At 46.3% G+C, this 15788-nt stretch overlaps 1 protein-coding gene across 1 annotated transcript in view; it reads right to left on the bottom strand.

Annotated features, from left to right (window-relative positions):
- Positions 1-707: 707 nt before the first annotated feature.
- Positions 708-15788, bottom strand: part of SLC17A7 (solute carrier family 17 member 7) — a 58047-nt gene continuing 42966 nt past the window's right edge. The window contains exons 6-12 of the mRNA XM_028703289.2: positions 15688-15774; positions 15013-15155; positions 13138-13287; positions 11171-11303; positions 9240-9350; positions 6775-6902; positions 708-4201 (exon numbers count right to left, since the gene is read on the bottom strand). Coding sequence (XP_028559122.1) covers positions 3842-4201; positions 6775-6902; positions 9240-9350; positions 11171-11303; positions 13138-13287; positions 15013-15155; positions 15688-15774 — 1112 coding nt within the window. The 3' untranslated portion in view covers positions 708-3841. The remainder of the gene's footprint in view (positions 4202-6774; positions 6903-9239; positions 9351-11170; positions 11304-13137; positions 13288-15012; positions 15156-15687; positions 15775-15788) is intronic.

Below are 15788 nucleotides of genomic sequence, written 5' to 3' on the forward strand. Positions count from 1 at the left end.
CCTTTCCATTTGCTCAAAGGTTCTAACTGGAGGAGGTGGGAGATATATATATATATAAATATATATATATATTCTCTCCCCTCTGTTATACACACAACCCTGAAAGAATTTTTACTCATCTCCTGCCATTTCTTTCCCCCTTCTCCTTTCATGCTTGACTTATGCCATATTCCCCTCAAAAGTCGCATCCACTTTCAAAGCGTTGCGATACTACTTTAAATCCCCCAAAGAATTCTGGGAGCTGTAGTTTAAGGGTGCTGAGAATTGTTAGAAGGCCCCTACTCCCCCCACAGAGCTACAGTTCCCAGAGTTTGGGAAAGGGATTGTCCAACCTCTTTAGAAATTGTAGCTGAGGGGAATAGGGGCATAGCTGTCAACTTTTCCTGCGAGGAATCCTATTCGGAATAAGGGAATTTCCCTTAAAAAAAGAGAAACGTTGACAGCTATGAATAGGGGTCTCTTCGTGACTCTCAGCACCCTTAACAAACCTCTTTAAATGTATGATGCGCATGCAGAAACTGTGACTGACGTTATATGAAAGATGTCCAAACTGATCATAATTGAGAATAGAGAATGGATATATGGAGAAATTTATGGATGATGGATAGTCAGGCAGTGGCATTTCAGTCCCCCAGCGCCACGTACACAAGCACGCTCCTTTCCAAACCCATGTTTGGTTTCATATATAATATTTATATTTATATATTTACACAAGAACAGGGTATTTATTCCAACTGTTTGGGGGTTATCCAGGGAGGGAGGTTACACGTACAGAGCAAACGCCAGACAGACCAACCAACCCACAGAGGGAACTTTGGGGCAGAGGGGGAGAGAACTTATGGGGTAGGGGGGGAAAGAGAGCCTTTCCCTAGCATGGGGCCTGAACGCTGTCAACCCCTTGATATTCTGGGAACCGGCTTTTGTGAGACTGGATCAACTGCCACAAGGAGCTGTGGGATTATCGGAGGTGCCTCTGGAACATGGCAAACGACTTGCACTCCAATGAACTCAAGCAAGTCAGTTTCCGATGCAAAAGCTGCAGGTGTGTTTTGGGGTGACCAGAAACCAACAGCTCCCCCAACCCCAGCATTTGCTGACACCGTTAGGAATAATTTCCTAACCGAGTGCTTTACAATCTTCTTTGGCCCATCCTTCCAACAATCCTCTGAGGTAGGCCACTGTCCTTTTTGTACACGTCTGAATTGCTGAGGGCCATTTTAAGATGAAACTCTCAAAACATCTCAGACCCTAAAGCAGTATTTCCCCAACCTGGTGCCCTGTAAGATATTTCGGACTACAACTCCCATCAGCTCCAGCCAGGGAGCCGTGCTCGCTGGGGCTGATGGGAGTTGTAGTCCGAAACATCTGACAGGGCACCAGGTTGGGCGTGGTCATCCTAACGGAACATTCTAGTGTCCACTGGGTAATGCTGGCTCCTGTCATGGTGCAAAAACCCTACGTTGTGTTCACACTAAGGCAGTTAAAGCACCTTGCAGCTGCAATGGGAGTATGTCCCATTGAACTCAGTGATGCTTGCTTCCGAGTAAACATGCATACAATTGCACTGTAAATAGCTTGTGATGCTTACAACACGGATAACTAATTTGCGCTTACACAGTATGTCTGTACTACACATTTAAACCAGTCCCTGTGCCCTCTGGGAATTGCTGATTTGATAATGGTTCAGTGTGGTATAATGGCTGGAATTTTGAAATTTGCCCAGGGAGACCTGGGTTCAAATTCTTCATTCAACTACCGGCTGAACTTGAGCTAGTCGTTCTCTATAAGTTTAGCCTAGCTCACGGGGTGGTTGCGAGGACAAAAGGATGCAATCACCTTCTGGGAGTAAAAAAGGGGTGAAAAGACAATTCATAATAATAATCAGCTTTGTAAGGAGAGTATCCTAAAAAGCGGGATAGAGATCTATGAACTAGCTAAGTAAAATAATCAGATCAGCACCCTCGGGCACCAACAACCCCCAGGGTCCTTTGATAGAAACCAAAAGAGATAAAACACAACACTGCTTTAAATTTGTAATGTAGATGTGGCCAGCTTCATAATGTTTCACAGCCACTCAAAACTGCACTTGAAACACTTTTAATATCTACTGTTTTAAGCATAGTGTGAACCTTTATCATGTTCTAGTTAAGAATCTAGAGTAGGAGGGAAACCTGTGGCCCTCCCATTGTTACTGGACTACAACTTCCATTCACCCTGACCATTGGCCATGCTGGCTGGGGCTGATGGGAGTTGGAGTCCAACAACATTTGAAGGGAGCATAGCCACTCTTTGCCCCCCACTGAGGTCTTTGGTGACAAAGCTTGGATTATAATTTTTTTAGGTGTTTTTTTTTTAATTTAGGTTTCAAATAATTTTGAAGCACTGTAAGCCTGAAAGCGCTATAACAACACTGTGTGAACACATGCCTAGAGTTATTTTTGGAGCGAGTAAAGGGGGGGGGGGGGCTCTTGAAACTACCATCCATAAGTATTTGGGGGCGGGGAGGCGGTGTCACTCGAAACCACTATGCAGATTTTCACTTGTCCATTGAGAAAACGTCAACCAGTGTAGCACTGAAAGCATTTTGTGGCTTGGGGAGGTGGGGAAAACACACATTTACAGTGACAAGCAAGTGGAGTATTTAGAAATGATGGCCTGTGGGCATTTTTAACGGAGAGGCTGGATTTGTGCCACAGAAGAAGCACGGCTTGACTGGTTCTCAGCGTAGGAGCAAGGGGTCTGCCTTAGGGTCAAGGTGAGCTGCTCCCCACCCCCTCCTCAGTGCAGGGTCATTTTTGGCGCATGAATGCTGAAGGCATAAGATGCTCTGCCCCTCACAAATTAAAGCTCCCCAGATACATTCACAGGAAGGGGGAAATATTTGATTTGTTCCTAAGAAAGAGAGAGGGGCCTGAGGCATAGTCTAAGGCAGGCTTCATCAACCTGGTGGCTTCCAGGCGTTGTGTGCTACAACTCCCATCAACCCTGGCCACAATGGCCAGGCTGGCTGCAGGCTGATGGGAGATGTAGTCCAAAACACCTGGTTGGCACCAGGTTGGCGACAGGCTGGTCTAAGGTGCTGAAGCAGTGAGTGGCAGAGTGGGGGGCGAGGCGACCAAACACAGCTCCATCCCGGGAGTGGAGGATGCTGAATAGAGGTGCCTGCTTCACATGGAGCCAGACCATCGGCCCATCTAGGCCAGTACTGTCTACTCTGGCTGGCAGAGGCCTTCCAAGGCTCAGCTAGCCATCTTTCCCAGAGCCGCTCCTTGACGTCCTTTGATTAGAAGAGACTGGGAATCAAACCTAGAACTTGATGTATGCAAAGCGCATTTTCTGCCACAGACCTACAGCTCCCTCCACCTGGGTAACCCAGAGGCCATAGGTCATAAATCAGTGCTATTGCGCTGTGTCCAAAGGTCTTTATTAGGGCTCAAGGGGTGTGTGGGTGTAACTTAACTCCACCCACCCCTTGCCCCCCATATCCTGAGGATAGGGGGAGGTACCACAACTGGAGGGGGTCAGAGTAGGTGGCGTTGGGTCTGTGTGAGGCATGGCGGCTGTCATGACAACACACGGGGGCCTGTGGAAAAGGAAGGAGGGCGGTTTGGGGTGTGTGGGTGCCCTTGGTTGTTTTTTTTACCAAGGCGTATGAGGCTGAAGAGGGAGGCAGTTTTCATTGGGTCTGGACGGTTGTACCAGAACTGAGGGGCGGATGGGAAAGGACGGTAAAGTGAAAGGGGAGGGGGAGAAGCAACCTAAACACAGGCCTTTCCCCCCTCACTCCAGAGGACTGAACCAAGGCCCCAGCACCCCACGCGGAAGGAGGGATGGGGCATCTCTACGACAAGTCCCGCTCTCCTGGCGTGCCATACATATACGAATCTTTGCCAGGCTCCTGGACGTATTCTTCCTTCTTGTCCCAGTCAGCCGTCCAGCCTCCATTGGCAAAACTGGTGCTCTTGGTAGCGCCGTAGCCCCCGCCTCCTCCTCCCCCGCCCCCTCCTGCGGCCATGCGGGCCGCTTCGTCCTCCTCGTCGGCCAGTTCGTCCTCGTTGATGAAGCCGCACTTCTCCTCATTGATCTCTTCCGGCTCAGCCCAGGGCTGCTTCTCGCCGGAGGCGAAAATCCCATAGAAGATGACACCCCCGTAATGCACTAGAGAGGCGATGAGGAAGACGTATTGCCACTCCTCCCGTGTCTGTGGGGAATGAAAGAGGGAAGAGGTCAGTGTGGATAACCAAAGAAAGTACTTCATTTATTCCAGTGGTTCTTATTGGTTGGTCCTCGGACCCCAGGGAGTCCATGTAGGCCACTCAGAGGGTCCATGGCAAGTATTCGTCAACTGTCCGGGACATCTTGTTTTGGGGGATGCAAGAGTACAGCGCGCCAAAACTCGCAAGATTGCAGTGGCCCAAAAGGCACCTTTTTAGGTGCTGTGCTCTCATGTGGATCATGTGACTTACACAGGAGTACAGTTCAGAAAACATGCATCCCGGTTTTGCACCATTGACCATAGTGCCTCATTTGCCTTAATGGACTAGGCCCATTTAACAGAGACATGTGATAGGACCTTCTCTCATAATTAAATTTTCTGTTTTACAATTTAAAGTACTCATTTTTACATCCTTAAGATATCCCTTCTTCTCTTTCCATGGTTCATTTTACATATCATAAATCCCTGTGTATTTTACAAAGACTATAGCATTCAGTATTCCATTTTTACACCCATCAAAACTTATTTACACTGTTGAATTTCTCAATGTTGCCAGCGTTTTCAACTGTACACAGTTGTTTCCCATATATTCAATAAACGTTTTCCAATCTTCTCTAAACGCATGTTCTCTTTGTTCTCTTATTCTATAGGTTAAGTCTGCAAGCTGCGCATATTCCGTCAACTTAAGTTGCCATTCTTCTTTAGTTGGGACCTCGCTCATTTTCCATTTTTGGGATAACAAAACATGGGCCGCAGTAGTGGCATACATAAATAACCTTTTTTGACACCTGGGAATTTCAGTCTGAATTATCCTCCAACAGAAAGGTCTCTGGGATTTTTTTTGGGGGGAGTCCATTTTTTCCAATTCATTATGGATCATTTCCATGATCCACAGTGATAGGACCTTCTCTTCATTGTTGCTTGACCAGGCAATCCTTTTGTTGCCCACCTTGCTGGCTAAAGTGATTTTTGGTACTGTTGTTTTTCCTTTGGTCCTGGGCCCAGAAGATGCCCAAATTCTGAGTTTTGCACTCTTTGCCTTTTTTCTCTTTGCTTATTCTCTCTTACAATTTAATTGGTGTTATCTGCTGGTGCTTCCACCCCGCTTCATCTTTCTCCCTCCCCCGCCCAACCCCCGTTTATATATTCCATTGATTTTCTTAAGTGCCTCATATTGCGTGTGGCAGAAAGGCAGAGTAAAAATGTTCTCAATACACATTTTTTTTATTAAAAAACAACAACCAAAGTGTGAGTTTAGAGTGTCTGCTATTAGAAAAGAACACAGATACTGTGGGAATATCAGAAATCTGGTAGGGCAGGGATAATCAATGGGATACAATTATCCCCAGATATAAAATATACAGGAAGGACCGAGGGGTTTGCACTGGTAATGGTGCTGCTCTATAGGTCAAAGAGGACATTGACCGCAATAAATGAGAAACCTGAGGAAGGACAAATCCAGTCAAGAATCACTGCATATGGAAATAACAGTCTAAAAATGTAACATAGTACTGGGGGGAATGCTAACAAAGCTTCTGAGAAGGAGAAAGAGCCATGAAAGCTAAGTGAAACATTCATGTTCAGAAGCAACGTTAACATACCTAACATGTCAACGGTATATCCATGGTATTCATGTAACATTTTAAGCATTTGTAATTCTAAATGTTAACATTGCACCCTGCCCTGGGACGTGCTGGCGAAGCGTTAGTAATACAGGAAACTCCCCACTTGTGTGCGACCAACTCGCATGCCACCATGTACATGTGTGGTGCTATGAAATAAATAAATAATTCGATTCGAACCCGGAAGTGGTGCAAAAAACGGCCCGAGAAGAGCACAAAAATGGCAAAAAGAGCAGCAAGCAATCCCAGGAGCCATTGCAAATTCAATCCCAGGAGCCCTTGCACCAACCTTTGAAACCAGTGGAGAATTGGAGTTTGAGAAAGGAGGCTTGAGGGAAGCAGTGCTTTTTTTTCTTTCTAAAAAAATGTTTAGGGGTACTCTCATTTTCCTACACATATTGAAATACTGCCCCTCAATGAGGCCAAGCTTAGATTCACAAAATGTTTAGGGGTATGCGTACCCCTGCATCTCGTCCCCCCCCCCAGGAAAAAAGCACTGGGAAGAAGTCTGGTAGGCAGTTTTTTAAAGGGTTTTTCAAGAGTTTCCAGGGGTTTAGAGAACGTTTGCAGGCTTTCTAGATGGTGTTCCCGCTATACGTGATTTCATGTATGCGCAGCTCCCATAAACTTAACTCCCGCGTGAGTGAAATGAAACAACAACAACAATGTATTTCTTCCTCTGTCCTCCTTTTCTAGCTGCTCCATTCCATTGCCCCCCATCAGTTTTTCAGCCTCCCCACCCAACTGCTCTCAACCATCAGGAAGAGAGCATATTGTTAGGCAGCATGCTCAGACCCCCTCCGTGTGTGGCTGTTGCCATTTTGGCTACATAAACGGCACTTGGAGAACCAAATCAGAAGGTTAGAAATTATGGGGACAGGTAGTTCTCAGGACAAGCAACCCCCCCCCCCTGCTTTCAGGAGCTTTGATTCCTACCTTGTGTTTGGTCATAGCTCCAACGATGAGTGGACACACCATCCCTGACAGAGTTCCCACGCCATTGGAGATCCCCATGAGGATGCTGGCATATCGGGGGGCAATGTCCAAGTGATTGACGTTAAATCCTGGAAGCGAGGAGGCGGGTTATAGAAAGGAATTTACATCAGTTTCTCCTCTAACTTTGGAGCTAACAGATTGCCTCTAACTGTGAGGCTGCTTCCAGATTATCACTATTTTTAAGTGGTATGCAATTACATACTGGCCAATCCAGGTAGCGCAATGATTGGGAAGTCCTGAACAAACCTGCTTCCCTAAAATGATCAGACATTTTTCAATAAAGGAAATGACAGAAAATACGCACTGGAAAAAGTGGGATGACACTTGTTTTGAGGTCTATCGTCTAACCTCCCCACAAACAAATCAGAATGAATGCTGATTAAATAACCAATGTCATCTACTCTCTCTGTAAACATATCAGGTTGTCTGGAAGCATCCAAATGTGCTAAAATGTTACAATTTACCATTAGAACTACAAACAGATATTCCCCGCCCCTGTAAGTTCACGCAAGATCACAGTCGTTTGGTATTAGATTGCAGTTAGAGAGTGAAAGATCTCTTACTTCTGCAGTCATAAACAGAAACAAAGTTCAAAGGAATAAGCATGTGGGCCCCTTGCCTTGATTTTCCGCCCTCCTTTTGCGTTTTTCCTAATCATGATCTCCTGAAAGAGGTATCACCCTTATTGCCTCTTACGGAGCAATCCTGTGCTCTGGTTAAAAAAGATTTTCAAAACCCATTAAATGCTGTACAAAACAATCATCAAAATGATTGAAACACCTGGTTACTCATCCAAAAATGTAAACACCCCCATAACCCTGTTGACATAAAAAAAGTATTCCAAAAAAATCAAAAGTGGGGATGCCTGCCAAATCTCTGCTGGAAGAGTGTTCCTTCCACAGCTTGGGAGCAGTGGCAGAAATTGCCCAACTTCTGGCTGAGGCCAGTCAGAAACATGGAGGACATCACAGCTCAATGCATATGCCGGCCAGGCAAAAGCACTCAGAGGGCAGAGGGCAAGGGGGGTTAGGGGTGTGGTCAAAGGAGAGGGGGCATGGACTAGACTTCGAGGGCCATGCAAAAAATGGTGCACCTAATGAGGATGAACCCTTCACAGGGTTGGACTATATGGGTATCAGAAAGCCTCCATGTCAGGCGTCCCACTGTGTGGGAGTTGTGGGCAAGGATGGGCGAACCTTACAATTTCAGGTTCTCTCAGTTTATTTTTCCAATTTTAAATACCAATCTTAGACTTGGTTCTTTAGTCGGCTGAAAAAACAAAAACAAAACAGTCCTCATGAAAGTTCATCAGCATTTTACTGTGAATTTCTTCTAACTAGTACTATTTTTCTAGAAAAAGAGGTGCCAAAGCTCACCATAAACTTCTCCCTTATTCTCTTAGAATGGCAGTGGCGCCTACCTGAGAGGTGCTAGAGCTGAACTCTGGCTGGAAAAAAGCCCTGCTTCTAACATATATGTTTGCATACAATTTCGCCTAATACAGTTGTACCATAGAAGTCAAACGGAATTCCAAAATGTTTGAAAACCAAAGTACAGCTTCTGATTGGCTGCATGAAGCTCCTGCAGCCAATCAAAAGCTACAGAAGCCCTGCCGGATGTTCGGCTTCCAAAAATAGTTTGCAAACCAGAACAGTCATTTCCAGGTTTGCGAAGTTCGAGAGCCAAAACATTCAGGAATTAAGCCAATCAACTTCCAAGGTACAACTGTATACATATTTTTGCAGGACAATTTCCCCTGATATAATGCACTATATATACATAACATATGTTATTTTCACAAATATATGCATTTGATGCACACTTTACCTCAGTATGTGTTCTTCTATTCTATACACATTGCTTGACTAGAGAAGTGCATTGCAAACTTCAGAGAATTGCACATTTCAGAGCACAGCTGTGGGGTTTGTGTGTTGTTTCAGAAAGTGCAACTTAGGTAGGAGCACAAACTCTCTGATCCCTACTTGTTGGGGGGAAGCAGAGGACCTTTAATTTGGAATGCCACAATGCCCTAACACAGGTGTGGGGAATCTTTCATGGCTGGACTACAGTTCCCATCAGTCCCAGCAAGTGGCCAAGGACATAGGAAGTTGTAGTTCAGCAACAACTGGAGGGTCTCACCTTCCTCAGAAGGTCAACCCAGCTCCCTAAGAGCAGTGGCAGAGCTTCATGCTCTGGCACCAGGGGGCGGAGAGCAGGCAGGGGCGGGGCTGGCACACATCTTGGGGACGTGGTGCATCGCCTGCAGGGGTGTGGTGCACGTTCTGGGGGCGTGGCACCCAGTGCAGGCGGGGGGCAGCCGCGATGGCACCCCACCAGGATCGCACTGCCGGGAGCGGTGCGCTCCCTCCGCACTCCTCTTCCTCCGCCAGTGGCTAAGAGCTTACCTGAAATAGCAAAACCGCTGAAACCCACGGCCAGAACAAGGAAAGAAATTGCTACGCCTTTGCTGTGGGAATAGCCAACCACTAAGAGGAGTGTGGCTTCCATGCCAAAACCTGACGAAGAAGGAAGAACAGAGAAAGTGAGTGTGGACACACAGCTCCTGCACACAAGCACAGCTGTGTCTATTTTCAACTTCTGACTGTGATCGCGCTGCATAAGAAACTAGAGCAGGGTGTACATAAAACTTACATGTGGCTGTGCGTGCTGCTAATTTTTCTTTGCTAATGGAAGGGGAAGGGTGTCATAACTTAGCAGGGCTGCAAATGAGCCCTAGAGCATATGCTATGCATATAGAAGGCCTCAGTTTTTGGCAATCACAGGTGGAAAAAATTGCTGTTGCACCCAGATCCCACTTGCCGGCTGGCCTCTGGTATCTGGCTGGCCACTGTGAGAACAGAGTGCTGGACTAGAAGGGCCTTTGACCTGGTCCAGAAGTGATCTTGTGATGTTCTTAAGTTCAATCCCCCAACATCTGCAACACATGGTATGCATGTGTCATTTCAACACCAATTCATTCTCCCAGGCATTAAAAATCCTTTTAAGCCACTCTGGAAGCTTGTGTTTTATTTATCCACTGTGTGGTTGCTTTTTAAAAAATCTATTGTGTTATAGCTGATGTTTTACTCTGTTTGATCTTATGGTTGATTGTGTAACTTTATTTTATTTTCGTCTTAAGCTGTCCTGAGAGCTGAGATGCGCTGATGGTGCAGGATGAAAATGTAACAAATGAGCTAACGAATAAAAAGCCAGCCTTGAGCAGAAAAGATCAAAGGCAGTCATGAGAAAGACCTTTCTCCGCATAAGGCAGGATCCCCCAACCTGGTGCCTGCAGACATGGCTGGACTACACTTCCCATCATCCTTGACCATGGGCTGATGGGAGTTGTAGTCCATCCACGCCTGGAATGTGCCAAATTGGGGAATGCCAGCATTAAGGTATTTGTCAGCAGTATGGTCCTGGGTTATATGGACTTGGTATAAGACTGACTCATGAATAAATGAGGGGCAGGGGAGGTTGCAACTTTGTGAAAAGTGAACTGGCAAGAGGAGAGCTTGCTAAAAGCAAGAGCGCAGGGTCCACTGCAACCCACAGGACAGGGATACAGGACAGAAATACGTGGTGATTTCTCATGCCCTCCTACTGGAAACTAGGGCTGGGAGATATCAGCTTTTCAACACTGCGATGTATCAGCAGCTAAACATTGTGATAGAGTGATACATTGCAATGTTGAAAAGCAGAGGGAGGAACAAGCTGCATTGTCCTCAGCCCCGCAAGGTGCTGGGGTGAAACTGCCTCCACTCCCAATGTAGCTTTTTCCTTCCTCTGCGCACCAGGCACTGGTGTACGAGGGACTCAGGAGCGACGGCAGTTTCACCCACGACATAATGCTGGCGCCATCAGCCTACTAGAAACCCCAGAAAAGCATTCTAAGCAGGACATGGAAACCTCTAAGGGATTTTGCATTCATGAGCTAAAAAACTGAGGTGTGCCCGTCCCTGCGAAAGAAAGAAAGACATCTCAATAAAAAACAGAGATTCTGAGAAACCTGTGCAAGTTCCTGGATTCTGTCTCTAATGCATTTGCTTCAGATATTGTGGCACTCTCAGTACTGCTTAGATGCTGCTGGGCTCCAACTTCCATCATCCCTGGATATTTGCCATGCTAGTTGGGGGCAGATGGGAGTTGGAGTCCAGCAGCAGGTTCTGGAGGGCAGCAAGTCCCCTACTCCTGGCCTGGGCACTTTTCTGTAGAAACCTTTCCCACTGCCCACTTTCCCACAGCCACCTGCCCCTTACTGGAGTCCGGGTATCTATCAACCAAGCCTTAACCCTCCTCCCTGAGCCGTTTCTCCAACAATGCCTTTCTCTCTCACCCCCACAGTTCATCATCTTGCGGACGTTGGTGGTAGACATGATCCTCCGCGTCCGCAGGTAGTCGGCGATTTGGCCCCCAATGGGCACGATGATTGTCATGACCAGGTGAGGCAAAGCAGAAAGCATGCCCACCTGCACAGGAAGGGACAAAAAGGCAGAGGCGGCCCATAAGTTCCAGGCACAGGAGGATGTTTAAAAACACTTAAGAAAATCCAGCTGTCATGTGGGGTCTTTTTTCTTTTGAACATTACGTTTATGACCAAGGGCACTCGCAGGATATTTTGCAAGTGGGGAGAAGGGCAGTGTGTGTGTGTGTGTGTGTGTGTGTGTGTGTGTGTGTGTGTGTGTCCGTCCAAGTAGAACACTGGAAGGGCAGGATGAGGCTTATTTCTCACACACAAAAATGAGAATAGTACCTATACTTTTTGTCTCATGTAGCAGGTTCTGCAAACTTAAGAGTTTTATCCAGCTGAAGTCTTACTCAGAGTAGACCCACTGAAAGTGAGACTGCCATGCCCATGAATTTCAATGGGTTGACTAATACGTAGGACTCAGTTGAAGACAACTCTTAAGTTGTGTAAAACTGATGTACAAGACAAAATGTGTAGGTACAGTGGTACCTTGGGTTACAGACACTTCAGGTTACAGACTGCTAACCCAGAAATATTAACTTGGGTTAAGAACTTTGCTTCAGGATGAGAACAGAAATCGTGTGGTGGTGGGGCGGCGGCAGTGGGAGGCCCCATTAGCTAAAGTGGTACCTCAAGTTAAAAACAGTTTCAGGTTAAGAACGAACCTCCAGAATGAATTAAGTTCTTAACCCGAGGTACCACTGTACCTTTCTTCTCGCTTTTTTGGTGAGAAATTAGCCTGATAACATTGGGTGGTTTTTAAATACGTTTTACTCAAAGCAGACCCACTGAATGAATGAACATGGCTAAGTCAGGCCCGCTAATTCCAATGGATCTAGTCTGAGTGAAATTTAGTTGCCAGCCACCCATTGGATATAACCTGTGCTCTCTTTAAAAACAAAAATGAAAGCCCAGAATCTTGGGATTATAGTTCCTGGTGGTGGGGGAACTGCCCTTCCACAGACACCCATGTTGAAAACATTATATAATTCTGTCAAAGGACTTCAAACCCAATTCCAGTAGTCCTCTTCGCCATCACCGACTGCTTCCTAGTAGTAGTTGTGGCAGGAGCAGCGGTGGCAGGTGAGGGAGCAGAGTGACGGAACTGAACTTGCCAAGAGAGGGAGGAGACAAGGCGAGGTGTGATGAGGTCAGAGGAGCTCTGGGCTGGTAGTGGCCACTCAAGTGCACCTGCAGGGCCGCCAATGTCAATTCAAGGAGCCCCTGGTCTTGCTGAAGCCTCACATTACCCCAATCCTCTCCTTACAAGTCCCATTGCCAGTGGGAGGGTGCCATTGCCATTGCCACTCCAACCACACACACAAACCCTGCCCATGCGCTGCGGCTGTGTAGATGTATGTTTTGGAATCCTGAAATTTGATCCGGCTAATTTCTGAAGTTTTATATTTTTCTTCTTTTTTAAAAAAATAAAAAGTCTATACTGCACATAGAGCCATAGAATATAAAAAAGGAAACATCTTGGTTCCTTTTCTCTCTGTGTGTCTTTGTTTTAGATTTTTGAACCTGTTTTCTCTCAGAGTGCATTCCTGCTCAACCTTGCCCCAGCATACGATGGAAGAACAATTGGCACGTGGCTAGGGCCATCTTTTCTTTCTCTTATCAGCACAGAATGAAACACCCTCTGCTAATTAATTAATTAACGACAACAGCAATATCCGCCACTCTTCACCGGTAGGTCCCAAGACCGGGTTAGAACAATTTCAAATTCAGTATTAAAAACAGCGAAGAGAACTTATGGACAAGTCTCCAATTTCTTGCCCCAACACGTGCACACACACACACACACACCTCAAACCAAGGGCAATTTCTCTCACCTTGCTGATTTCAAAGCCAAAGACTTCTTCAAAATAGGCCGGCTGGCTAATTAAGAGCAAATAGAAGGTCCAGCTCCGGCAAAAGTTGGCCACAATAATGGCGTAGACAGGCATGGAAGTGAAGAACTTGCGCCAGGGTGCTTTGAATTTCTGCCAAGAGGTAGGGAGGAGAGAGAGAGAGAGAGAGAGAGAGAGAGAGAGAGAGAGAGAGAAATATGAAAATATTAATGGAGTTGCCTCACATCCTCGCATATCCCCACCGCAGTGCTGTCGCAGGACTTCAGAGGCCACTTGCCTCCTCAAAAATGGTGCCCCATGAAGCTGCTGAGAGCTTCCCTACTGCAGAGAGATCTTCAACGCCTGCCACCTCACCACCATACATTTAAAGCATATGCTTCCCTGCTCCCCAAATCCTGGGAGCTGTAGTTTCCTGCTCACGGAGCTCTAACTCTCAGCACCCTTAAACTACAGTTCCCAGGATTCTTTGGGGGAAGTCGTGCTTTAAATATATGGTGTGTGCGCAGTTTCTTTCTCTCTGCTCTCTCATATCCTTGCCCATGGCCTTTGCTCTTCCACCTTCACCACCCTCACCTGTCCAAATGTCTCATATGAACCTGCCCTGCAGCCCAGTTTGCTTGGAGCTGCCTGATACCACCACTAGGCCCCATATGCACTCGGCATTTGAAGCAGTATTCTACCACTTTGAACAATTAGGCTTCCCCCAAAGAATCCTGGGAACTGTAGTTTGTTAAGAGTGCCGAGTGTTTCTAGGAGACCCCTATTCCCCTCACACAGGTGCCATTCTCAGAGTGGTTTAGCAGTCAACCGCTCTTCCCAGGGAACTCTGTAGCTCGGGACCTGTCTTTTTGACCTCCTGCCTTCTTTCTTATTTTCATTTTTCAACGCTTCATACTATGAGCTCAAGGTAGCGTATGTGGTTCTCCCCCCTTCCCCATTTTATCCTCACAAGAACCCTGTGAGGTAGGTTAACCCGAGAGGCAGTAACCAGGCTTCGCAGCCAAGGGGGGATTCAAACCCTGGTTTCCTAGTGTCGTAGTCAGGCACTCTAGCCACTACGCCACACTCTGTTAAGGCTCCATGCACCTTGTTGGTGTTAACAGAAAAATCCGAGGGCTCCCTTGGACAAAAACAAAGACACCAACCAGGATAACTTGGAGCAAAACAGCAGCCTGTAGGCTTCGCCTTTATTGATCTGTTAAAACAGGGTGCTCCCCTCACTTGCAGGAGAGAGGAAGGACCCAGAAAAATGGTGTGCAAGGTCTTATAAAGACTTTTGAAATTGCCACCCTGTAGATCAAGACCACCCCCAGAAACATCATGCATACATTACAGAAAGGAGGGGTTGAGGGAGTAGTTGTGGTGGTAACCTGAGTGTCCTGTCATCTGGCTGGTTCCCCCTTTCCCCCTCCCCATGAGTAATTTCCAGAGGACAAAGGGGGGTTGGCAGTTTCCTGCCCCCAGAGGGAAGAGCTGATTATTGTCCCTTGTTCCAGTCCGTGCTGAATCCACTCGCATACGCAAGTTCTTTGTGATCTTGATGGTCTTCTGTCTAGGACCATCAGGGTTGGCATAGCAATTGTGCAGGGCTCCTGTGTATGTACTGGTATGCTCAAGGATTATGGCTGCCCGGTATCCAACCTTCCCCATTTTGTATTCCTTCCTTCATGGAGTAAAATAAAAGTGGAACAGTGCAAATCCGATGTATGGTTGATTTTCTATGAATTTATAACAGAAGTGTAGCGTATGTAGTGTGTGAGTGTGTGTGAAGTTTGTACAAACTGAATGATTGGGGGGGGGGGTTTCCTGCTACAATGGTGCCATATGAATGGCAAGAGAGCAATGCAAGGCACTGACCAGAAGGGGATTCATAAGACTGGCGCTTTCTCCAATGCTTTCTTCTATGTATTTCCTCTCTTCCTCGGTGATGGTTGGGTGCTGGGCAGGACTCTCATAGGAAACCAGCAGCCAGAACATATACCAGAAGATACCAAAGCTGCCTGCCAAGGAACAGAATTGCAGAAGCAGTTGGAGGGAAGGGACCTACGATCTGATCCAACGAGGTTTAGGCAACCGAGAAGGCATGGTAGCCAAAGAGTTGGCCTCTCTTTCCCCCCCAAATTTTAATATCAATTTTCCGAATTTATAACAAATAAAACACACAAATAAAGAAAAAAAATTACAATACTAAAACAAAAAGCAACAAAAACAAACATATAAATACCTAATACTTTAAGGCCTAATTTAGTTTTCATTGTTAACTGACTTCCTCGAATCCCTCCTTACCGAATTTCATCGAATCACTTTTTAACATCTTTCCAATATCCTCTTTCTAATCAAATTAACACCTTTCGTTTACAATCTTCTTCTCTTTTCATAATTATCCAAATCCATAATATTTTACAATTCACTCTAGTCCTAGGCCCATTTGGTCCTTTCAAGCAACTTCTACTTATCGTATGTTACAATATCTAGCTAAATAGTCTTTAGATTTCTCCCACTCTTCTTGGCATGGCCTTTTGGCTGGCTTACCGTAGACGTAGAATACTGAGCTCCACCCGGAATACTGCACTAGGATCCCCGCGAGAGGCATGGCCACCACAGCTCCTGCGTAAGAGCCTGTAACGGCAGAG

The sequence above is a fragment of the Podarcis muralis genome, chromosome 13, assembly GCF_964188315.1.
Source record: "Podarcis muralis chromosome 13, rPodMur119.hap1.1, whole genome shotgun sequence".
NCBI classification, from domain to species: domain Eukaryota; kingdom Metazoa; phylum Chordata; class Lepidosauria; order Squamata; family Lacertidae; genus Podarcis; species Podarcis muralis.